Genomic DNA, 26,572 nt, shown 5'->3' on the forward strand with positions numbered 1-26,572 from the left:
TATTGAGATCGTCTTTACATAGCAAAAATTAAACCGTTGGATTTTACTTGAAACTTACAAAATTACACCATGAGGAATGAAATGAATTCATATTACAAATTGTAATTTTTTTTTAAGATTTAACGCTTCATCATAAAATAACTAGTTTTGAAAACAATAATTAATTTACTGTTTCATTGTTATGTAGTATTTGTTTATTTTTTTTATAATTCTATCAAACATATTGTTTTTTTTTCTGGTCAAAAAAGCTTTCTAAATATTGTACTATTATTTCTGTTCATTATTATGCAATTGACTATTTTTCAAATACACAATTTTACAATACAAATTTGAATTTTAGCTTTTAAACTATTCTTCACTTCTTAGTTAAAACAACCGGTATGACATTGACTTATGATCTGCCTTATCCAAGAGAGACATCCTTGATGATAATCAATTATCATTTCGATCCATTCCAATTACACTATCATTTTCGCTAACAGCCATTCTGTGTCCGCTGCAAATTTCCTTAATACATAGACCAGTTCACCATCCACCAGTTCAGCAGATAGAGAAATATTCAAAGTTATTGCTATTGACTCTTATGCATAAAAGCGTTCCAGCGAGAACGTTTTTCCATTTAAACGACTCTCCAGGTAAAATATGCGTTCTGTCCTAGTTCCGAAATTTTATAAGTCAACCTACATAAATAGGAAAACAAAAATTCTAAAAACAATAAATACCAAATTAATCAAATCTTACCTGTGGCAGTGGGCTCCAAACAGGTCAACCGTCAAACACAGCATAATCTTTCGGGTTTGCTAAAGATTTTGATTCGCTTCCAACGGACATTATGACGATTTTTCTCAATCATATAGTCCTGCACGACAGTCTCATGGGGATTATCAGCAGCAGTTCCAGACCTTCTGTCGAAAGCCACCTGTTGAAGAAGCATTCGACTGCTTCCGATGACTGACGAGCAACAGCGTAGAGAATTATTTTGGCAGAGATTCCAGAATCGAAACTCAATTGCTTATAACGAAGAAAATTTCCACTTGCACAACTTTTCCCGGTAATGTTTAGCAGCCTAAAACACCTATTTAATAGTTTTAACTAAGTTCCATTTCGAGAAAACTGATTCGTTTTCATCCATCTGAAATCGCATTGAAACGAATGAAGATATCATAAAACACCTTAAATTTTGCTGTGAAACTCACCATCACGGGTTTTGAAAGTCGTCGAGCTCCGGCCAAGGTAATAAAGCGTAGGGACTTTTCAGTCTTTTTTAGATTTTAAGTATCTTTTCACTGTTTTCGAAGAGGTAATTTAAATAAAACAATAATTATTGAGGAGCTCAATTCTGGTTTTTGTTTTCTCCGCAAGTGTTTGTTTTGGTTTTCAAATTCTAGCCTTATATTTGAAAACGACGTAACTAAGAATTATCCTATGAGTTGAAGCAAAAGTTTTCTTTAAAACATGTTTAAATATTTATTGCAATTTAATTGCAATTTAACAACACGATACGATTGAAACTGCATGATTTAAAAACATTCGTCTAATTGAAAGTTATCTTACCTTTCTGAAGTGAGCTTTTGGAGCTTTTTATTTTAGGTAAAGATACTAGAGTAAACAAAGAGGCGCCATCTGATCCTTTTTTGAGGTAGTAATTAACGTAGTTAACGTAGTAAACTAGGAAGAATTCTTAAAATAGCATCCAAAATAATTACGAAGGTACAGAATGATGCGTCAGTGGAATTATTTTTAACCACAACATCGTTGCTGGTCCGTGGCTCCAGGGTTAAAACATCATTGATGGATTTCACATAAATATGTAAATATCCTTTTTTTTGCTCACAAATGAAAATGTCTGCACCTAGGTATACCGCTTTGTCTAAAATCGTTGAAAATCGATACATATTGAATTTAAACTATTCGTGCTGTTGTTTTTCACTAAACTGAGCTCCAACTTTGAATTTAGGTACATCTAGTCTATAAAATTATTAGTATTAGCTTTGTCGTATGAATCTCGGTCGACGACCCGTCATAATAAAGTGAGAAACCTTGAAAATCGTGTATACTTTGCTTTTCGCTTAAAATCACGTGTTTTTCGACGCATAACGCCGTTTGATTTTCAATTACCCGGGCAAGTTTTACATCGTTTATGGAATTGGGTGTCGTGTGAATATAACTTTTTTTTGCTGTGTAGTTAGATAACCTTACAGAATTTGACTTAGAACTAAGGACAATTTTAATAGACATAATTATGTATAGTAATTTTTTAACTGTATTCTACCTAGCTAAAGCGATTATTGAATTTCGTGAATACTGAATTACATTTATGATAAATGATTTATCAATGAAAATAATTAAATAGCCATCGTTATTTAAAAGTTTAACTTTAAACATGCAAAAATGGTAAACGCGAATATGGAAGAATAATAAGCAGTTTTGATATAATACTTCACGACATTCAACTTTCAAAACCTTAATCTAGTTACATATTTTCAGCTTATGTACCTGATTATGTATTCTTGATTTGAAATTTCATAGAATCAATTTACTTCAAATCATTCTAGAACTACTCTTAGAAGTTGGAAATTCAAAAGTTTCCTTTGAGCTGCAGAATTATTTAAAACAATAGTTTCCGTAGTTTCGTGAAATCATGATATTTCAATAGCGTATTTTGTTCTTATAAATCAATTAAATATATATATCAATTTTTTTTGGTTCTCCATCTAAAACGAATACGTCTTCGTATAGCCTGTTTAGTGTTTACTCAATACCTGCCTAGTATACACAAAGGCGCTATTGATTTGAGATAAAACTGACGGCGTTAAAAATGTGTCTACTTTTGGGATGAATCTAAGAGGTTTGTAATCCCGATCCTAATCTTACAGTTACGAAATAGTGCTATTTATGGATAGAGAGTTACAAGTGGAATCAAATGTAAGTTTTAAGAAAAAAATGTTCTCTACGTCCTAAATATTTTCAGTTTTTTTTAATCAAAAATTAGTTTATCAAATCGAAATTTGCACTAATAATGTAAAAAGCAGAATAGTTTGGCACTCAGCATTGACAATTGAGGCACTTGCACCCATCTGTCCTTGGCGCCTCGATTTCTGTGGTTGTTATCAATCAATTTCTTTTCTTTCAAATATACCTAATACTACTAAATCTAGTGCTTTTTTGGTTTAAAGGTACCAACTTTCAGCTAACTGTGAGTGTCTCCGAAATATTATTCTTGTATGCCGAAAGAAAATACAAACATTTCAACTTTACCTTAGAAACCCTTACCACCGACTTCCCCGGGCTTTTCTCGCATTTTCTTCAAAACCCGGAACGGATGACTTTTATCATCGAGGCTTTTGGATGTGAATAATTGGACGCGCTTGTCACACCCGGTTACGAAGCGTGCTTGGATCGCGAGCATCTCCAGAGCAGACTTTATTTGGCAGTAGTCCATCACGAAGGCCGGGATCAGGTGTTTCTAAAAACAAAAATTTTAATTAGAATTTTCTCATCAGTTTTTTTAAATTGAATCCCGACTCACCTTGAATTTCTGATCCTTATTGTGGAAGACGATACACAAACGTCCGTGATTATTCCAAATAACGGTCGGTTCCAATCAGTCGACATTTGGTTTCTTCGTCGCATTTTTAATTCCGGGGGTTGATTGCAAAGGGTAACAAGTAACAACACCAATCGGTGCAGGCTTTGGAGAAACATTGTAAATTGTTAGTTCTTCAATCTCTGCTACAATTTTCCCATCATACTACCCACCCAGGCCGTTATGGAAAACATTTGGAAGGTTATTGACCACCTGGGGGTGAACGGTATCAAAAGAGTCCGGATCCTAGTCAACGCAGAAATATGTGGCAAACTATCATATCCGAAGGGATGATTCCCGATCTTCAGACTATCCTGAAAAACGTGAACTTGAAAATTATGAAAAGCATCGCAGAATTCATCGAGTCGGCCAAGATTGATATTTAATGTTTGAATGTTTTTTTTTTAAGTTCTCACTAAGCTTGGTCAAACAATGGCAACAAGAGACCAGATAGATTAATTAATAAAAAAAAAAAAAAAAAAGAGTCCGGATCCTAATGGGTAACATCGTAGCATCGACACCGCGGTATTCGTTTATTTCAATCGCGTGGAAACTGAAAATTGCAGCGGAAGATCCCGATCGCGAACCGAATTTACATATTTGGTTTGCAAACACAAATACGAAAAACGTAAACATTTGCGCGAGCAAAACAAGATGTCATCTTGTGTCAATTTTACATACTAACATCTATAACTCTAAATTGTGTTTTATGCATACAATTTTACATCGTTCGAGGCATAATTTTGAGTTCCATGTTCCATTTTTACTTTTTTGACCTTATCTGTTTGTTGTTTCGATTCAATGTGATGTAAAATTAGATTGAATCTGGATTAGATCAAAATATAATTAGGTGCTGAAGCGTTTCTGGCACGTTTAATTTTAGAAAATTGTTGGTGTGTACATTTTAGAAATTTGGATCTAGATTGGATCCAAAAGAATTAAAATTTAAATCTTGAAAAATATCAGTTTAATAAGCAAATAGTAAATAATTGTGACAACGGTACTCACCTTGCTTTCCACTTTGAAAAGAACACACCGAAAACTGATTAAAAGTAATCCAAATGAAGCCACCACCTCTGAGCGTGTCCGGGATCCGGATACGATATCCGGGATGACATTCCACCAGAGCCCGTACCGTGTGGACATTTCCTTGGAAGCTTTGTTTGCATGGGTCGATGTTTTCTGTTTGCTAGAAAATGATGTAAATAAAACTTGATTATTTAGGATTCAATAAAAAAAACATACCTTGCTTTCAATATTATATGGCTTCTTCTGTTTATACCGCTCAAAGCATTTCTGAGCAGGAACAGCGGAAATGTCAAAAAAGGAACGGGGACAAACACACAATTCACACTAATCACGCCACAAAAGCAAAACAAGTACCCGGGTTGCTGCGATTGAAAACTGCTCGTGTTTCGTTTTGTTCATCGCAGCGCTGCGAAAAATATCGTCTGTTTTCGAGCAATCGAGCAGACGGATGGAAATCGAACCGAAAACCGATCGAATTCTAGCCGCTAGAATTCGAGTGCCGCCATGTCTGTTTTGCAATCGGCCCGATTGAGCGAACGTTCCTGACAGGGATGTAAACAATGCACATCAATGAGAAAGTGTGCAAAACTTGGTAGATTTTTACCCAATGGAAAAAAGTAATGCCCTGTTGAATGTGTCGCTATAATTTCGTGTTCGCCCTTTATGTTTGAATTTAGACAAAAATTACCATTGCATCCGTGCCAACCAATTTCTTAATTCAAATGCTTCATGATAATTTGGGGTTGAAAGACCCCCACTACGAGGATCATCGAACAAGGAATCACAACTGACCAGAAGGGGTTTAAAATCAGAACAAGTTTAATGTTCTTGTTCTGTTCTTCCTCAACACATCTCAAAATTGATGTACCAATATCACCATCCAAAACCGAACAGTGCATGCATTGCTCCTCAAAGTAAATTCAAATCCAACATTCGATTGAAGTTCATACCTCCTTAAAGCATTCAGTAATGTAACCTGTGTAAATTACCAACACTCATCAGGATCTTAAAATTTCTCGCAAGTGTAAAAGGGCATAGCGGTTTAACGCTATCCCAGTTTCTCAGAACCATCCGGACTCCTCGGAGTCTTAACCTTTTAAGCAAAAACGTCTCCTGATCTGATATGAGTTCAGTTTCTCAGAATAGTTCTTCAGAACAAAATTTGTTATTCACACTGCAGATTCGTCTGCCTCATCCAGCACAGTAAATGAAAATTACCGAGTTCGGTAAATTTTTTACCGAAATCCTAACATGTGTAAATCGTTAAACTGTTCGGTAATTTTTTCGGTAAAAAATAAACGAACATCGGTAAATCGATTCTACATTTACCGATTTTCATCAATTTTTTACCGAAAAAATTACCGAACAGTTTAACGAATTACACATGTTAGGATTTCGGTAAAAAAATTACCGAACTCGGTAATTTTCGTTTATTGTGAGCGATCGATTTGAGAAAAGAAGCTTGAGTCTTGTGATCGAGGCTATCAACCTCAAATTTACACGAACATTGCCCCCACACACAAGTGCATGTTTCTAGGTATAACCACAGAGAACAGACGTACAAGCTCGAACAAAAAGTCTTCAGAAAAGTGTGTAAACATTTAAAAGCTATCATCAGAAAAGTACTTTAAAAATTGACTGGAAACAGTGCCATCTGTTGCGCCGTTTAAAAGTTACAAATCAACTTTTAAAGGGCTCGGTTTTCGAAACGGCGTAATCGTATATGAAATCATGAATAAAGTGACCAATATCTCAGTTAAACGAACGGCTTACATTTATTGCTTGATAAATACAACTAGAGTAACTTTTAACACGGCAAAATTTTAATTTTTTATTTTAGTACTACTGACGCAGAGAAAAACTGACAACTTTGGGATCAAGCTTTCGCATTTCTTGAACGGTTATCAAAGTCAGAGGAAGCATCGGCTATGTCCAGTCAAATAAGGACATTCTTGACGATCATTTTCACCCAGCAATACTGATTCTAGGCATGCCAAGCAGGTTTCATTCACGTATCTCATTTGCATCTCATTGTTCAAAATTTAGTTCTTCTTGCAAGTTTGAAGAAAATAGCGGATAAATTTTAGAATTCATTTTTAAAGCTACGGGACGAATGTGTTACGAAACTCAAAGCGATTTTCTTTAAACATGCCAAGTAGCTCATACGACCTGTTAAAAACTCCTTCACATTTTAGTATTATTTTCTCAGTTTTGTTTTGACAGTTCACTTTGGTGTGTTTGGAGACATCTGGTGGCCCAGCCAAAAAACAAAAATTGGCTCAAAAAGGGCGTTGGAACTTTTACACAAGTTACGTGGGCTAGCTTGTACGTCTGTTCTCTGTGGTAGAACTGAATTTCAGTACTGACATCGGCTCTCTGATTTTTGATCAGATCAAAGCCGATACGCACAGCTTCACAACCGAATCAAAATGGCTGGTTCCAAAACCGGCCGCTTGTAGCACTTTTGTTGGTTAAAAGAAATTAATTCCAATAATGAACTAAATGAGATATGATTTTTATCGAAACCCATTAGTAACATCGTAACAGTGTGTGGAGGAAAATTAAGCTTTAGTTAGTTTTAGAAAGTTTTCAAAAGTTAGCACAGGTTTAACACGATTTTCGGGAGTTAACACGGTTTTTAACGCAATTAAAAACCGCGGAACCAGTGTAAAAAACCGTACTGTACAACGCAAATGGGATCTTTTCGGATTTTTAGACAAATGAGAGTAAACAGTATATAAATGTGACTAGAGACCTGCTTTATTCTGTAACGAAAAAAACATATCCGCTTCTTGGATCATTAAATATCAATCGAAATGCATACTCCATCCTTAGATTTAAACCGAGCAATCTATGGCAATTGTCAGATAAACATATAATTTCATTTCTCCAAAAATATGTTTACTTCAACCTGCAATTCCTCGGTTAATCGTTTTCCAAAATCATCAACAACATAAGCTTATTCTATAATATTTTCTTATACTAGTGCACAAATCATTAAATAACCTTGAAATGTACAAATCACAACTTTAGAAAATAAACGGTGGATTGCCGGCCGTGTAGCTGTATCCATGAGACTGTCCACCGCTTTGACTTTCCTGCTTCGGCGGAAGATACCCGTTATCCGCCCCGGAGAAACTGCTACCGATTCCAAAAGATGCCGAGGTCGTTGGAGGTTTCGGATTGCTACAGCTGGCTCCCTGTCCACCGTTGGCACAGCAATAGGGAGGTACTCCTCCGGCGGGACATCCCGAAAAGACGGACGAAGTTGATGGTCTCGATGGTCTCGGAGGTCGTTGAGTTGGAACTACACAAGTGGGTCCGATTCCACCGTTGGTGCAGCAGAAGGGAGGTACGCCCCCGAATGGGCAGGGTGGTTTGGGTTTTGGAGTTGTGGAAAAGACGAACGAGGTCGATGGTTTCGATGGCTTCGGGGGTCGTTGAGTGGGGACGACACAGGTTGGTCCGATACCGCCGTTGGTGCAGCAGAATGGAGGAACGCCTCCGAATGGACACGGAGGTTTGGGTTTAGGTGTTGTTGCGATGATACAGTTAGGTCCTTGACCTCCGTTGGTACAGCAATATGGGGGGAATCCTCCGAAGGGACATGGTCTCTTGGTTGTAGGACGAGTTGTGGGCCGAGTTGTGGTGAAGTAGTTGTCCTGACGACGAGTAGTTCTGGTGGTTCTTCGGGTGGTTGTTGTAGGTCTTCGGGTGGTGGTTGTGGTGGGTCGTCTTGTTGTGCGACGAGTTGTGGTTGTCGGCCTACGGGTTGTTGTGGTTCTCCGAGTTGTGAAGGGTGTTGTTCTGCGGGTAGTTGTCGTTCTTGGACGAGTTGTTGTTCGACGAGGGGTAGTTGTTGTTCTACGGGTTGTGGTGGTTGTGGGCCGAGGTGTTGTGGTAGTTGGAGGTCGTTGAGTTTGAATGAAGCAACCAGGACCTTCACCACCATTTGTGCAACAGTAAGGTGGTTGACCTCCATTTTGGCATTCGTTGGAGTGTTCATGGGGAGGTAAGTATTCGTTGTTTGATAAACCAGTTGGAAGGCAGTTGAGTCCTTCGCCGCCATTTGTGCAACCGATAACAGGTTCGGAGGGAATCTCGCACGTGGGATTAGCTGCACCGTTTGTGCAACAGAATGGTAAACTACCGCCGTTGGAACATGAAGGAACTACTGGTGGCTGTTGGGGAGCTATTGGCTGTGATGGAATGAAGGAAGGGGGAGAAACAAGCGGTTGTGAAGGGGCAGTAGGTATAAACGGAAGTGGTTGTTGGGGAGCTATTGGTTGTAATGGAACGGAGGAAGGTGGAGAAACGAGTGGTTGTGAAGGGGCAGTAGGTATAAACGGAAGTGGCTGTTGGGGAGCTATTGGTTGTAATGGAACGGAGGAAGGTGGAGAAACGAGCGGTTGTGAAGGGGCAGTAGGTATAAACGGAAGTTCACAATTTGGTCCTGATCCACCATTGGTGCAGCAGTAAGGTGGTTGTCCACCATATGGACAAGATGTAGGTACCAATAGCTGGGGATTACTTGGCTGTTGGCAGTTAGGCCCGATTCCTCCATGTGGACACAAAGTGGGGTGATAAACAATTTCGATAGAGGGAGCGAATTCAAAGGCTGACTGAACAATTATACAGAAAGGTCCTTGACCACCATTTGTGCAGCAGTAAGGCGGAACTCCACCTCCCGGGCAATAGCTAGTGGGTTGTTGGATAGCACAGTTTGGACCATCTCCTCCATTTGTACAGCAATATGGAGGAATACCACCGTTATCACAACCAAATGGTATCGAAATTTCACATTCTGGTCCAACACCACCATTTTCACAGCAGAAAGGAGGAATTCCTCCGTTAGCACAACTTATTGTTGGAGGTGGTTCATTTCCTGGCATCTCACAGTATGGCCCGACTGTTCCTTTAGGGCAACAAAATGGAGGAACTCCTCCATTAGCACAGCTGATCAGTGTAATAGGTTTTGGTACTTCACAGGTTGGTCCTAAACCACCGTTTGCACAAACTGCCTCTGAATCAGAAGAAGTTGAACTGACAGTTGGCTGGGTCACTATCGCTGGAGCCGAATTACAATCCGGCCAAACTCCGCCTTCTGGACACACCAAAGACACTACGTCGTTGTTCGTAGATTCAGGAGTACAGTTTCCATCACTTGATCCTTCTGAACAAAATGGCACTGATGGTTTGGAGGATTCGTATCCATCTGGACCTAGAACCGACGTAGCTTTCACTACACCCAATAGTACTATCGACAACCACAACATTTTGATTTTCTGAAACATACAATTTAACTTTAAGAACTTGTTCTATTTATTTAAAACCTTGATGTACCATTTTAATTCCTTTTTTCACTTTTTTATCCCCGGATCCACCGGATCGCCGACACACTTTTCCGAAATCGGAACTGTGACTGAATAACCGTACTGACCCAGTTCTTTTATATATACTTCTATTCATTCTACACGAGTCCTTCAAAAACAGTCCCAGCCTCTTTTTCCGAAACGAAGACGATATCCCTGATCTTTGCAGACATGTTTAGAATATCTAAATCGAACTGTTTCAATAAATTCTCCCCAGCACCAAAACCTCTAGCGGACGAAAAAAATCTTTCCGAAAACCGTTCAAATTTGCATCTTTTTCGGATACCGTTCCGCATCTAACGCACCAAGTTCCGCACAAGGACGAACATTCTAGCCCGATCTGTCTGGCGTCTTCTAGACGGCGCGTTTCATAGAAGATTACCTCTAATCGGTATCCAAAAAACGGAGCATCTTTCCAAAAGAGGTTCTATTTCTTGCTATCAAAGTTGCGACAATCTTATTTTTTGTCCCCCTAAAACTAATATGTTGGATGACATGGAAATTTATGGTCTAATTTCTTGCACCTTAATCAAACCAGTTCTCTCGTAGCGGAAAAATGAAGCTCCAACCATTATTTAGCAAGACGATAGATCATCAAGGCGAACCGATCATCACGATCGGTAGAATGCAGTTTGGAAAACAAAATCATATGCACTGACATTTTCAGAGCAATCGTCAATCCAATATCAACCTACTACCTATATGCATGTTTTGAAACTGTTTTCAGTAAAGATGGGTGACAACAACTTTCTTTGCCTACCTACCGGTTCAGAAGTGGGCTCGCATCTTCAAATCGATGCTGGCAAGCACGCGTTTTGAGGAAAGGATGGTTGACATTTAACAGAATCAGACACTGAATGGGCGATCGCAACATCAGAATGTTTATGATCGGCACCTTGAGCGTGGGGAGACCGTTAGACCCATCTTAGCGGCGATATGAATCTGTTATTTGTTGTGGTGGATTTGATATGAGGTGCCATGCGATTCGTTTTTAAGAATTTAAAGATCAAGTTTAATTACATTAGTTAATCGCTTTGATCATAGTTTCCAAATATTTTGCAATTTGGATTAGGTTTGACTTTTCAAAATGATGGTACGATGGAGTGCGGCCTACTACAAAAATTCAAAACTAAAGGCGATGTTGAAAGGAAAGTTTCATAAGAAAGTAGATGCGTTCAAACATGACCCGAAATTAAATGACGACTCAAGTTCGGCCCAAATTTATCACCATTTTTTTTAATAATCTAACAAACTCGATGACGGATTTTTTCGATATTAAACAGTTAAAAATCCATCAAGTTTTACAAGTACAATAAAATGTTAAAGAAATAAAATTATAAATTGAAAAAAAAAATTAGATAATTAACGCATCTCCTTGTTAGAAAATTTCAATATTGATTTTTGAATCAAATTTTATTTCAGTATTTCAAAACACTAAGGTCATTTTTGCACGAAGGAAACAAACCTTGTAAATAGAATCGGCGAAAAAATCGCTATTATTTCCGAAAACCACGTTAATCCTCTAATGCTTTTCGAAAAGTGTCCGTTTCGACAAATTTTGATGATACTAACACTAGAAAGATCTCCAAATTGAATATTCGGACCGTGACCAGTCAAAATGACTGGTGAAGGGGATTTTTTTATAACACAATATTTTTAGCATTTTTCTTCTGATATCGTTCAATAACTCATTCGAGAAGGTTTTTTTATAAAATTGAAATATTTTTTCACCATGGGTACACGGAATCACCTCATTTTCGCATAGCTGATGATTGCGTGTATGTCATAAATTGAATATTTCAAATAATTATAAAAAAAAACTCAAGCACATTATCAATCATAGTAGAAAGTTGTGTTAAATGACTATGGGTGTCCGGTTTCACCTCAATTCTGTTGTAGTAAACATTTTCTTGCACCCTTTGCTATGAAGTTTTTCATATAATAATAATAAACTATATTTAAAATATTGTAAGTTTTAAAACATAATTTTTTTGAGAGCAGGCGTCGACTTGCCGGTGACGTACGTGTTTTTTTTTTCGTCTCGTGAAAATTTGTTTTGATTTGTGAAAATGCTGAAATGTGAAGAAAATTATGGTGTAAATTGTCCACAGTGGGCAGAAAATGGGATGTCACGCCGTTACTACCCGTTAACGTCACTGAAAAGAACCAGAATCTGAACCTAGCGGGAAACAGCAGGGGCTACAGTGCCAATATATGCTGAAAACTATGGTTAACGACTTCCATTTCGGAACATATCCGAAGAAGCGGGCCGTGGTAAGAAGCTAAGTATTTTTATTTAATTTATAAAGATTATCGCCGCTTGAGTTATATTTATTATTTTGGTCCCTGATCTCCAGTGCTATCGGAAATACACTGTGTAAAGTCATAGTCGTCTAAAGTTAATGAATAGTTCACAATGGTATATTTTTCCTGTATTCAGCCACCACAATTCACATACGGCATTCCCGAAACAGAGATGTTGCGCATTCGCTCTTCACTCAAATCGAAGCAAATTTGTTATTCATATGATCGATAAGGCCTCGTACACAAATTACGTAACGCATGTAGGGGGGGAGGGGGGTTGAGTCTGCGTTACTTGCTGTTACATAGGGGGGAGGGGGGTACTTGGTTCAGTTACGTAACAAATTAATGAAAAAAAAACACAAAGAAAAGAATTGTAAATTACTTTTTTTGACGAAAACGTCAATGGTGGTTAAGTAGGTGCGTTCAGGGAAACACTGTTCATCAACAGCTTTATCCAATGGACTGGATTTTAACAGGGCGTGAGAACTACCAGAGTTCGATAAGATCATGCGTTATCAAGGAGAGATCAAGCCCATTGTTATTATTACCGTTGACGGGGGCCCAGATAAGAACCCCCGTTACTTTGTGTACTTTTACTTTTAATTTTAAAATTGAATAGGGGGGGGGGTGTATTTAGCGTTACGTAACTTTAGAAGGGGGGTCCTATCAAACGTTACTTATTGTTACCTAGGGGGGGAGGGGGTCTGAATTCTAGATTTTTTGCGTTACGTAATTTGTGTACGACGCCTAAGGTTTCAAAGCTATTAATTGCTTCAAAGAAAAGTAGATAAATTTTTAAAAAAAAATGTGCCTCTTAGTGAGAACGTAGTTTTGTTAAAATTTAGTCAAAAGCTTGATTATCTGTTGACTTATTGTTTTGAAACATATTGTTAAATTTTCGCTTATGTTTTCTTCCAGTTTCTTATTCTGCCATATATGTGAAATTTCGTATTAATATAATATTGATTGTTTAGATATATCAATTATTAATATCAGGACATAACAACTCAATAAGCTTTCTAATATCTGACTATTGACTTATTCATTTAAATATGTTTCATTACAGTTTTTTAAGGAGCCTTTAAGAACTTATGTTGACGGAGTGCCACCGAAATGCTAATTTGATTCGATTATTTCAAAAAATAAGGTTCATCTTGAAACATCTTTTTTTTATTTTTCGTAATGAATTGTGAACATATCTTAAGTATAGCATAAATATTAATCCACTACTTGAGAGTGAATGTCTCACAGGATTCATGTGAGATGAATAACCAAATTTTTTGATTGATTTGTTTTCTCCGTGCAATCGTGAAATCTATATGAGGCAAAGAGTTGAATTGCATTGATGAGTTTCCAAAAACGATCTTATTCAGTTATCATAACCTACACAACAAATTAAAAATTAAAAGGAACAAAAAGGAGAATCACTTCATCCAATAACAAAACTTTTATATTTAAAATATCTCCTTTTAAATATTCTTCGAAGTTTGATAGAAGTATTTTCAATTTAAAGGGTCGTTTTTGAAAACACATTAGTGTACCAGGAACAAGAATTAGGAAAACAAGTTAGTTTAAAAAAAATTTAAACACATATTTTATACGTTTAAACTTTTTATCAATTCCTCAATAATAGAAATAGGAGTTTCCTTAAAAAAAATCTAGGAGGAGGTGTAGGAAAACTCGATCGCACCATTCACCAAAATGGACTCTGATCTATTACCTTTCCCCAACTAACAAAACCCTTTCCTTGGATATTGAGATATAGATTCGCAGACGTATAGACGGTTTCTATAGTTGGTTATTTTGACTTACCTTTGTTTCTGAATTTTTCAAAGTTACTCATTTTACTGATTGTGCTAAACGTAAAAACTTATGCTACACAAATAACACACGACGTATTACAGGACACGAGACTTAACGTTTTTACTAACGGAAAAAGGAATTAAATTTACCTTTTTTTGTCGACCGGTTTCGGGCTCGATGTTGCCCATCTACAGGACGATGTCCGACTGACTAGATGAAGGAAAACCACTAATACATGTTCATACTATCCAATAGTATTCGTTGAAGGGTGGTCGGTTTGTTGAAAATTCGGCTTGAGCAGGTTGAAAAGCGGTGATATGATTGGAGCGTCATCCTCGTTCATAAGTGGCCTTTCCGATGTGGTGATAAACATGGATTCCCATGCGTTTAAATGTGACGCTTTGGATTCTGGATTCGTTGCTCCTGCTGTTATCTACTGCGTTTTTGTGCTCTTTAATTCTGGTTCTGAATTTCCGTCTGGTTTGACCAATACAGACGGCCGGGCAGTTTTGACATGGAATCTCATAAATTCCAGATCTCTCTTCCGGTGGCACTTGGTCTTTAAGAGAAACCAGTCGATCTTTCAAAGTGTTAGAACTTTTGTAGGCCACTTTCATACCATGTTTGGAGAGGATCTTACGGATACTGTTTGTCAGTGGAGGGTGGTACGGCAGGCTGACTCTTTGGGATTCATCCCTTTCTGGTTTGAATGTGGTTGCGTTGCTACGGAGCTTTTTTCTTTCATGTTTTCGGAGGATTTTGCTGACAAACTCGTACCCGTTCAATTCACCAGCCAGCAAAATTTTTTGCTTTTCTTGTTCAAACTCGTGGCTCTCCATTGGTATGTTGAACAGACGGTGGGCCATCGAATGAAAGGCGGCTTGCTTTTGCGCACCAAAGTGGTTTGAATCAACCGTAATGTAGCGATCTGTTGACGTGGGTTTACGATAAATTCCGAATTATACTGTATTATCTTCTTTTCTAGAAATTAACAGATCAAGGAAAGGAAGTTTCCCATCAACTTCTTTTTCGACGGTGAATTTGATCGAGCTATGCTGGTTGTTCAAAATCTCAAGCGTCTGCGGGAGATACCGTTCCTTTACAGTGGCGAAGATATCATCAACATAACGTCACCAAACTCGAGGGAAAAGTTTCTTTTTTCGAGATCTGTTTCGAAGTCACTCATGAAAAGTTCAGCCAGTAGGGGAGATAATTTACTTCCCATGCTGAGGCCGAAGGTTCGTTTGTAGAACTTACCCCGAAACAAGAAGTAATTCTGATTCATACAAACCTCGGCTATGGTGACGTACGCTGCTATTTGGTTTGGAGGTGCTCGGCGTCGCTCCAAGTGTCTGCGAAGGTTGCGTAAGGCGTCCGATATAGGGACGCTAGGAAAAAGTGCGGAGACATCAAACGAGACTAAAATCTCTCCTCGACGCACTTTGAAATCCTTCAAGTGTTCCACTAAGTCAACAGAGTTAAGAACACTCTTGCCGTGCTTAACTGGATACTTCCGCATTTCTTCTACCAACCACGCTGCCATTTTCTCGGTTAGTGTGCAGATGTTTGAAGAAATAGGCCGCATTGCGATTGGGTTTTTATGGATTTTTGGGAGGCAATACAATGAGGCTACTTTTGGGTTCGGGACGAGGAATTTGCTTTCAAGTTTTATTTCGCCCATTTCGAAAACCGCACAGAAAAAGCCCCGTTCAAAATCTGAAATAGTAGGCCCCGAAAAAGTTATAGCCAAGTTGAAGAAACACGAAGTGATTTTCACGCGAGCGGATAAGGGGAATGCTGTAGTGATTTTGGATAGGCAAGACTACGACAACAAGGTTCGGGACATGATTTCAACGGGCCCGTGTGAGGAATGCATTTAGGGGAGGAGCGGGCTATATGCGCCTATTAAGCAGAACACTGATTTTATCAAATATCACATCGAATATGTGTACAAAAACTATATACACGTGTGCAGGCATCTGTTTTCTATACAATGGAGTAATTTTTATGTTAAAATTTTCTTCGGTTTTCAAGAAAACGTTTTTATTGTAAGTGTTGTCTAAAATGCCGAACCTCAAACCGTGCGGGCTAAATGCGCCTTTTTACGATAAGCCAAAAGACCCTCTCAATACTATGATCGAGGAAGCAAACAGCACAAGGCAAAAAGTGGCCAATTTAATGGGCGAAATAAAACTTGAAAGAAAATTCCTCGTCCCGAACCCAAAAGTAGCCATAAAATATTTTGAGAAATTTCGTAAAGAACATTCAAATTAACTCTTAAGGGAACACCGGCAAGCTTACAGCCAGAAAATTTTTGTTGCCAAGTCTCGTTTAGATGTTCCGGAGATAAACAAGGAAAAAATTGTAAAAAATTGTTATCTTGCACTTGAGGTGGCTGACGATCTGTGAAAGCTGAAATTTAGTCAATGATACATAACGATTGACACAATGAATGCATAAATATTCAAAGAACCACTACCAAAGTCCTACAAAGTTGTTGCTCTTTTTTGGTTAGATCTGGAATCGTGGAATGGTGGAGTGATCAAAAGCCAAATATGTTGTTTTTGTGCTGGAGGAGGACAATCTGCTCAATTCGCGCAACTTCGATTATTAATAACGTAAAACACTGCAACATCGTTTTTAATCTACCAAATATGATTTTGAAGACATTTGATGTCCAGAATTTGAATCTGATCTTAGTTTTCATCTATGAGCTCTTATTTGGGTTACATGACTATTCAAAGATGGAAATTACATTATTTTCGAGTAAAAATCAGACGATCAAATTAAATCATGAAAAAAATAATATCTTTAAAACAAAACTGTTACAGATTAAGCAAACTATTTTTAAATCGAACAACGATTCAGATTTGGATTACATGTTTTAGTTTCATGTGCATAGTGATTATAAAAAAAAACTTCTGTATAATTTAAATATAGAATAAAATAGATCTCTCAAAATTACTTTTGGCATCACTGGAAAGCATTTTTAATTTTTTGATAGTCTTAAGTCTTCAACTTATTCAGAATTATAGTTAAAGATATTAGAGATTCGATTTTAGTTTGAATATGCTATATTTTGCTATGAAATTTCTATACTCTACGTACTAAATCGCAGAAAAAAAAACTTCTCTAACATATTTCGCAAAAGCCAAATGACTTGTGGTCTTTGAAAAAATTGTTAACTTGAAATACATACTGTACAAATATTCTATAGTGTTACACTGCCGGCCAAAAGTTTGGGATTACCCGCTAAAAAACATGCATATTTTGATCGTTCATATCTCAGCCGTCTTAGGACATATTGCGAATCTTCTGACCTCATTTGAAAGATAATGATCAATAGCTGTTTCGGAGGTATTTTGCCCATAAATAATGTTTCAGTTTTGAACCTTAAACTGAACCTAGAGAAAGAATATTTTCAAAAAATCGCACTCAATATTCAAAACCGATCATCTCGGGATAGGGTGCACTAAATTTCTAAATTTGAGTTGCATGAGAATCCTTATTCTTTACTTATCAAAACACAATAAAAAAAATTGTGCAAAAATGTAGGTATGTATTTTTGATTAAAAAATAGACAATAAAGTTATCGTCCATAAGTTTGAGATCACCCCTTAGTATGGTGTATCGGCCAAAAGTTTGGGATCTTTCTTTCAAAAACATGCATGCAAATAGAAAAGATCCATTGTTTTGTTTGATTTATCTTGTTTCATTTTGAATTGTTTTTTTATAACTTGTATGTATTATCCTACTTAAAATGATAAGTTCTTTTAAATTTATATAGGTATATATTTATTATCGTGTTTTGCCATTTTCTAACTTGTTTTACCTAGTTAAAATATGTTTTATCCTGTTTTACCTTATTTTATCTTGTTTGTCTTGTTTATCTTGTTTATTATGTTTATCTTGTTCATCTTGTTTATCTTGTTTCTCTTGTTTCTCTTGTTTATCTTGTTTATTATGTTTATTTTGTTTATCTTGTTTTGTTTGTTAATCTATATTATTTTATTTACATAGTATTCTACCTCTGCTTATTTATCTGTGTTGTTTTGTTTTATCTTCTTTTATCATATTTTATCCTGGTTTACCTTATTTTATCATGTTTCATTTTGTTTTACTATTTCTCTATCTTGTTTGACCTTTTTATCTTGTTTTATGTTGTTTTATTTTTCTCAATCTTAATTTACATTTTATCATTATGTTTTTTTTTACCTGTTTTATATAAATTTAGCACTTTCGCCTTATTTTAGGTCATATGTCGATTTCTACTTGTTAACCCTTTCATTCCCGCGAGGTTTTTTGCATATTAAGTATTGAAACATCGATCTGCAACTAAAGTTTAAGAAAAAATATGCCTAATTTAAGGTGACTTAAATGATTCAGTCGATAAATTTAACTTTTGAGGTGGATAATTTGTAGGTTGGTCTAACCGGTTTTACCGGTTTCGGTGCATTTTTCGAATACCAAAATAACGGTTTTTGCGTGGTAGACAAACCGATATTTTTTATACATTTTCTTCATTCTGAAAACGATGATTTCCTTTAAAAAAAACGATCCACAAAACCACATATTTTGAGAAAAAACTTTTATGCCATACAAAAACTTACATAGGGTAAAGGACCCTAAGACAACGGCTTAAGGAAGCTTTTTTCATTATTTCGATAGAATTGCCTTCCACGTTGTTTTAAAACTGATGTTTAGTAATTGAACTATATTTCTAATACTGTTTTATGAAACTATGAAGGAAATAGATCAATCCATTATGTACTTTTTAGTCAATTTGAGATTTATTTTCCTCATTCAAGTTCCTTCATTGTCGTACCAGGTTCCTAATTCCGTCGTACAAAGAGACCGAAATTGTCTCAATTTATTCCACCCTCTTCAGAAATACATTTAAAATTTTGCGGTTGCGGTTCATGCAATTGGCATTAGCTTACATCGAACGGATCAACCGCACAGGATAACAGCAGAAGTTCTTTCAAGTAACCAGTCGCAATAAGCCATGAAACTAGGATAGCTTTATTGTAAACAGGTCTACCATTGCTTGGCTAATGCATCTGCAGGCAGCAAAATATTATACCTTCTATTCAATTATACCGAAATTGTCTCAAACTATTCCTCCCTCATGAGGTATAGATTTGAAATTTTGCGGTTGCGGTTCATGCAAATGCTATTATTTACTTCGCACGGATCAACCGCGCAGAATAACGGCCAAGTTGGAATGAGCTCTAAATCACAATAAAATGGTCTTGCCAAGAAATCTCAAGGTAGCGTTATTGTAGCTAGGTACCATTGCTTGGCTAAGGCAATTGCAGGCAGCACAATATTAGACCTTACAAATTGAATCCACCCTGCAAATGTATTTTCTACCAACACACTCTCCAACGGACAGGGCTGCCATGATCCAGGATTTGTCTGTAAGATAAAATTTCATAACATTCATACAGACATTTAACACAAATTACAATGCACAAATTTACACAGAAACTACCCATATTTAAAGAACATCAACATTTTTAATAGAACTATATGTTTTTCTACGTAATGAGACTGAATAGTAGGACATTTGAGGGGAGGCAGAATCACATTTGCGTTTTGTCAACATGTGTTTTCTGATACATGTGGGAACCCTAGCGAAGGGTATCGAAACAAAGCAACTCCACGTTGATGCATGTAATGCGCATTAGACTGGTTCAGCTCATCTATTCGAGTTTTTTACGAGCGATAAAACTTTTCGACTTTTTCATTCAAACTGTAATATGTCAAAATTTATCAAATATGAAGCAAACATGAGTCAAGTTTTAAAACTTATATGGTAGGAATCAGCATAAAAAAAAAACAACGGAGGGAATAAGCAGCTAAATGTTTTGCTTGTTCATGACGGGAGTTTTCGAACGTTATCCGAAGGATTATGGCACGGACAAAACTAGGCTAAGTATTCTTTTGTATTGATTCTTATTAGGCCCAACTGCCAAGATGGGATACGGGTTACTTGTGAATTGCCTGGAGTGAGCTATGTTGAAAATGTTTTTGTTTTTTTTTATGCCACACTAGATGGACGGATGGTCATTGGCAGGTTAGCTCTATAAAAACTTTTAATCTGAAACCATATGTGTATCTTTTTCCTATACATATTTATTATTTCGGCAGCGAAGTATGTTATTTATTGATATTACACTTCAAGATTTGGGTTGCCGTAAGGTATGGTATGAGGTTCAGTGCCATCAGTAGGAATTTTAACAAGATTTTGGTTGTTTGGTCGCCTTGGTGTGTCGTGCTGTATTGTTGATATTTTTTAGAATGAGTTTATTTCCATCTTTTCATTTTACTGTTTGTGCATTCAAAACAACTGATTAAATATGACCTTTAGTTTGTGAAAGTAAAGAACCTCAACTGTTTCAGATTTGAGTATTTGAGAGCTTTCAGTAAATGAATGATTGAAATGAAATTTTTTGAGTGGTAAGCAATTGCTCCAAAATAAATTCAAGGATCTATTTTATAGAATCTGTTGGTGAATATTCAACTAGATAAAATAGGCTTAACGAACGTTTAAGTTAAAATATCTGTTTGTAAAACATGCTCATGTACATGGCCGTAGGAACGGGGGGGGTTTTGGGGGTTAAACCCCCCCCCCCCCCCCATGAGGATCCAAAAAATCAAGCGAGGTATTCTACTTTACACTTAACATTTTTAATTCATAATCCAATTATGATAATAGAGCAAAATTATTGAAGAGCAACAATCTAGACTAAAAACTAATGCCAAAACCTCAAAAACCCATCCCAAGTTTAAAATCCTGCTTCAGTTTTTTCTAAATCTTCTCACTCGTTCATCGAATAAGGTTGCCAGACTTTTTTCAGCACGTATCCAGGCCGGAAAAATCCGAGCTGTTTTATATAAAAACTTGGCAAAATCCGGGAAATTGATTTCAAAATTGTCGACCAAAATCCGTACATATCCGGGCTATTCTGTTCAGAGCCTAGGAATAACTTATCAAAAATCAAGAAAGAAAACCTTTCATAATTTTTTTTTTAAATTTTGCTTCAAAAATTTTGAACGCATAAGTAAAAATAAATTTACAACACATTTTTTTTAGTTTGATTTAAGAATGAGAATGAGAATAAACCCCGACAAAATCTGGGCTATTCCAATGAAATCCAGGCAACAGGGTCGGACCGGACTTTTCCAAAAAAAAATATTAAATATCCAGGCCAACCCGGTTAAAATTGGGAAGTCTGCAACCTTATCATAGAAATTCAGGTCTGAATATTAAATTTTAAATTTGACCCATTTTGGAGGTTCTGGTTCCATATTCCCATAATCTAATTTGTATTTCTACATATTTACGTATTTCGAATTTTATATCATGTTTAGGATTCTTGATTTCGAATGATCATAACAAATTAGGAATGATAAGCTGCTTTGAAATCCTGGTTCAAATGCATTTCATATACAATTTGAATCATGTTTTTCGAAAATCATATGCATTTCCAATAAAAGAAGAATTTTGTTTTATATTCAAATTCGAAGTTCTTAAACTTTATTCTTTTACAAAATTTTAACATTTAAAGCTTCTAAGTGGTGATTCAAAATTGAAAACTCAGATTCAGATTCATCATTCGAAATTCACTTTTTAATTTAGATCTACAAAACAGATTTAAAAATAAATATTTGAAGTAATGAATAAAGATTAAACCAGCACTACAATGTTCAAATAAAAGATTCATGAATGATGGATTGGCTCATAAAATTCTGATCTGAAAATAAGATTCGGAAATCATAGTTTTGTACATTTTAGAAATCGTATTGAAATTCGGAAACAAATTCAAAAATCAATTTTTGAATGCAGAAAATTCAGAAAAAGATTTGGCTTGTGAATAAGTTTTTCAATAAACATAAAATTGTTGAGGAATTCAAGAGAACATGTTTAAGTTCATGTCAATTTGCTTGTCAATTAAATTTCCAGATTTCATTTTTTTTCTAATCAGAATTAGTTTGTACACAGAATTCAGCTGAAAATTACAAATATAAAGTACATTTTCAGTTAATTATTAAAGTTTTGTTTTAAGTGAAATATCATAAATTATATTTAAAATAAAATCATTATGGGATTGATTCTTTATGAACATATATTTGAAAGAAAAGAAAGGAACTGTTAAAGAAACATGTACCTGATCTGCTCCTAAAAAATCTGCACGAAATTCTATATTTTCTCGGTGTATTGTTTAACACTTTTAATATTGTAGTTTTTTTTAAAGCCAAATTTTAAATTAAAATCAGATATTTAGTTCAAGTTTGCATCAAGCAAATTTTATCCGAAAAAAAAAAGAACTTATTTTATGCTCAAATCAAATAACTCTGATCTACCAGACTCTTGAACAAATTCAGAATTTTAACCATCAATGAAGGCAAATTCCATATTTTGTTTCTAAAGGTTTCATTATAGAAAAATAAGCTCACCCTTTAGGCAAAGGACCAATTTTCTATGGTTACGATTTAATACGCAAATTATTAATGATTATTTTAAAATGAATAATCATATAGTTTCAAACATATTTTGATTTATTTTTTTTGTTCGTTTTCGTTGGACAAAAAATCATAGGTAAATATCAGTCATCAAAACCCCCCCCATGAGTCGGTTCTTCCTACGGCCCTGCTCATGTATATAGTAACATTTTTCTTTTCATGTGTTTACAAAATCCTATAATTGTACCCATAATAGGTCCAATGTTTATTTGATTTGCTTAAGTTTAAAAATTATTCGACTATTTTACAAATCTTGGATATCTTGGTTTTATCATTTTAGAAGGGTGAAAAAGTCATGTAACAAGCATTGATCTTAATGACGACAATTTAATTGATAGGACCGTTCAATATAGCATTATTGTATCTTGTTCAGTGTTTTTTTCGTCCTTTCGAAATATAAAAATTAAAAACATTTTCAAAAAACTATCACATGCTTTATCTATCTCGTCATATACAAAATCAAATACTACGTTTACTATATTAAAATGTTCATACTTATAATATTTTCATATTAATTGACTGTATGCCCTATGTTATCATAAATGAAATTAATAGTATTAGTAACATCTAGGATAAACACATCAAGACCCTATGTTCCATGAAAATAACTATTGAAAGAGTTGAGTCCTAATTTATTTAAATTCTTTTTCAGTGTTTTCAGCTATCTTCGATTGCCATTACCAGTTTTGGACATAAATATTTTTTTTATATTTTTTTTAATGTTTTAAAATTTTCAGCTTTACCCGCCGACAAGATGTAAACGAGCATAACCTGAACGGTTTGGTATTTTGAAAGCAACATTACGAAAGAACTATGCATCGTCCGTTAATTGTATTTTATTTTAGCTTCATTTAATAATTGTGTATTCACAAAAAATTTCTTTCAGCTTCATTGATAAGAATTCAAAATTTCAATACATAAATTATATTTACTCGTTTTACCCATAATATTTATCTTTGCTTATTGTATCGAAAATTTTATTATTAACTAAATACACGTCAACCTTTTATTGGATGTATTAGGATGCTAAATTTAAATATAATTAAAAAATTATGTATATATTTGGAAACCATGGAATAAAATATATTCCAACATCTGTGGTGGACACCATATAACTATATCTAAAAATCATCAATTCAATCAATCAATACACTGCCTCTGCTAATAAAACTGTCTAATAACGGCTTTGAATATATTGTTGAGTTATTTCTTACGTGTTTTTTGCATGAAAGTATTGGTTTTTTTCTCTTTCTACATCTTTGAAAAAAGAAAAAAAAATCATTGATTCGTTTCTGAATTTGTTTTTCCGATATACCTACTGTGAGAATCTCAAAAATAAATCATAACGTTATTTAATGGAAAAAATGCTCAGCTTTGCTTGTATATTTTATATAGGGTGTAAATAACTAGGTATTCTTCAAAAAGTGCAAATCCGATTCATTTTTTGCCAGCTCCTTTCTATTCAAAAAACGACTTTTGGATAATGTTACGAAATGTCTACGATGCAGATTGGCGAATAGGGATAGTAATTTAATGGAGATAGTTAAAAGGTGAATCTCAGCTAAAATTCTTAAAAAAAATCTTTATTTTCAGCATCTCGAATGAAGGCTGGTTTATTATTCTAATTTGTAACTTGTAATGCACTTAATGTTTTCCATATATGTACCTTTTCACAAAAAAAAATGAACAGCATCATTTAATCACAGCTTTTTTCAGCGTATTGCCATGCCGCGGCTCACCTTCATCCCTTGAAAAGCATGATTGGCACATGGCGTTTAATATGTTAATATTAATATTTTATTGCAGTTTCAACCAGTAGAATAGTCGCCCACAAATCAGATGTTAAGCGGTAAAGTAGGGTAAAGTGAATAATAACGTTTTGTTCATTTACGTAACACATTTGTAAATTCGAAACAATTGTGCATTTCATATTTTATTATTATTAATTTTCAACAAAGAATTTTTTGATATTTTAACGATATCTATGTTTTAGCTCTTTATTCAACTTTTTATGAACAATGATCAATTAGGAACTATTTTTGTTAATGATGACAAATGTAGGAAGAAAAATATTTCTATTATATCAATGTCCATATGTGTATGTATTATTCTTGGCGCTGAAATCTTTTAGAATGGAAAAATCCTAAGGATTTCGGCGCTGTATTAATAATTTCTCTGCTCTTTCAAATCTTTCCAAAAGCGAGCAATGGCGCTATAACCATGGTCGATGACCTGAGATGAAGGTACAGGGATTAAAAATTAAACAGTGTATGATGGTTAAAGAAGAATTTCTTTAATTATTGTATTGTTAAATTTTGGACTTTATGTAGAAAAACCTCATTTCCATCCCCTGAAGGAAGAATCGCAAGGCCCAACACCAAGGAGCATAGAAATATCTTAGCATCTATGCTCCCAACGAATGAATATCAAATAATCATGGGAACGTATGGTACTGTTGTCCACGTTTCTTCCTCCCCTGGTTCCAGTCGTCTCTGCGTCCAATACTGCACAGTGGGCCCGGCCTTGATAAGATGAATAGTGAATGTATTTTCACTATTCACCGGGATGCTGACAAGATCTGGCTGTGTACGTATCATAAGCATAAGCATAAGCAAGCATTATATGGTAGGAATCAGCATAAAAAAGGGGTTCGATTTTGTTTTATTTTGAACGACTTTATGTACAAAAAATCATATCTTCCGATTTTTTTTATCCAAACTTGTATTGAGATCCAAATCAGAGACTCGTGAACTCTCATTTCAAAGTTTAAATGATTCATTCATCTAAATTCTCTTGTCATTTCAAATTCAAATTCAATGGAAATCGAGGTTATCGGTCCAGGAATTGATTTTTTTTCCTCGAGTAGTTATTGATTCCCATTTAAAGAATTTCTCAAAACTGGAGAAGTTTAAGTTTTAATTTTCAAGGATCTCTCAGTGAACATTCTGTAGAGCAAAGCGTTTGGTCGTATGTAAGATATTGCAGTTTGAATGAGAGAAGTTGAAAAAGTCTAATTTTCATATAATTGATGTATCTAATGTTTCAAATACTTGAGAGAGGTTTAGTCTCATCAGATAATCGAACCAAAAATAATCAAATCTTAAAATATAAAATTATGAAGAAACAATGTCATTGGAGTTGAACGATAGAAATTTGTAAAGTTGGAGGTATTCTTGCGTGCACTCAAACGTCTATTAAATTATGCACGGTACTGGTAGTAAATAATTTGTAAAACACCAACCCCTTAGCTAAAAAAGCCATCAATTCTATGTTCATTTAAAACCATGCATTCTAAGCAATGCTGAATACATTCAAGTAATTTATTAATATAAAAAGACTTTTTGCACTTATCTCCCAGCGCATCTAGTTCCTAGCTTCAAAATAAACAAAATTACTTTATTGTGTTGTGATTACTTTGAAATCAATTATGTTCATTCTCTATGAGTCCGACTGTGGTCAGCAAAAAATAGTAAAAATGAACCGGTCTAATTCCAATTCTTGCAAAACGGTTTCCTATTCCTGTCGCAAAATTACGACGAATTATGGGGGCCGAGCGATTCGATTTCAATCGAATATTGACAAATTTATATAGTTCAGATTAGTTTGAAATCATTTTTCTAATTTTATTTCAACACTTTTCTGTAGAATTTGATGATTTTGATTGTTATATTTCGACTTCAATGTATGTACCACAACCTTTAAACGTCGTATTGAATCTTATCTAAGAGACGAATTGAGAAATAATAGTTGAAAAATCATCGCTCGAGCAATTTATTTATTTATGTAACCTTAAATAAGGTTTTATCATTAAGACAACTATGTCAGACGATTTAAAAGCAACAATAAACAATAAACAATAAACAATGACAGGCTCATACATTATGTTTCTGGAGTTTTGTTTGACAGATGATGCTACTAGCCGTATAATGTAACAATCAAACAAATCAAT

General features: G+C 35.2%; 1 protein-coding gene and 1 long non-coding RNA gene across 2 annotated transcripts; both read right to left on the reverse strand.

Annotated features, from left to right (window-relative positions):
* Positions 1 to 240: 240 nt before the first annotated feature.
* Positions 241 to 1,370, reverse strand: LOC129755934 (uncharacterized). Its single transcript, XR_008739354.1, has 3 exons — positions 1,197 to 1,370; positions 742 to 1,132; positions 241 to 680 (listed from the first exon to the last, which is right to left on the reverse strand). It is a non-coding gene; the product is annotated as an uncharacterized LOC129755934 (long non-coding RNA).
* Positions 1,371 to 7,644: 6,274 nt separating this feature from the next.
* LOC129752679 (mucin-2-like) lies at positions 7,645 to 15,637 on the reverse strand. The gene is made up of 2 exons (XM_055748446.1): positions 15,386 to 15,637; positions 7,645 to 9,900 (listed from the first exon to the last, which is right to left on the reverse strand). Exons 1-2 carry the CDS (start codon positions 15,635 to 15,637, stop codon positions 7,645 to 7,647), a joined length of 2,508 nt encoding a protein of 835 aa, XP_055604421.1.
* Between the last annotated feature and the right edge of the window lie 10,935 nt (positions 15,638 to 26,572).

This window comes from Uranotaenia lowii, chromosome 3 (genome assembly GCF_029784155.1).
Source record: "Uranotaenia lowii strain MFRU-FL chromosome 3, ASM2978415v1, whole genome shotgun sequence".
Lineage (NCBI taxonomy): Eukaryota > Metazoa > Arthropoda > Insecta > Diptera > Culicidae > Uranotaenia > Uranotaenia lowii.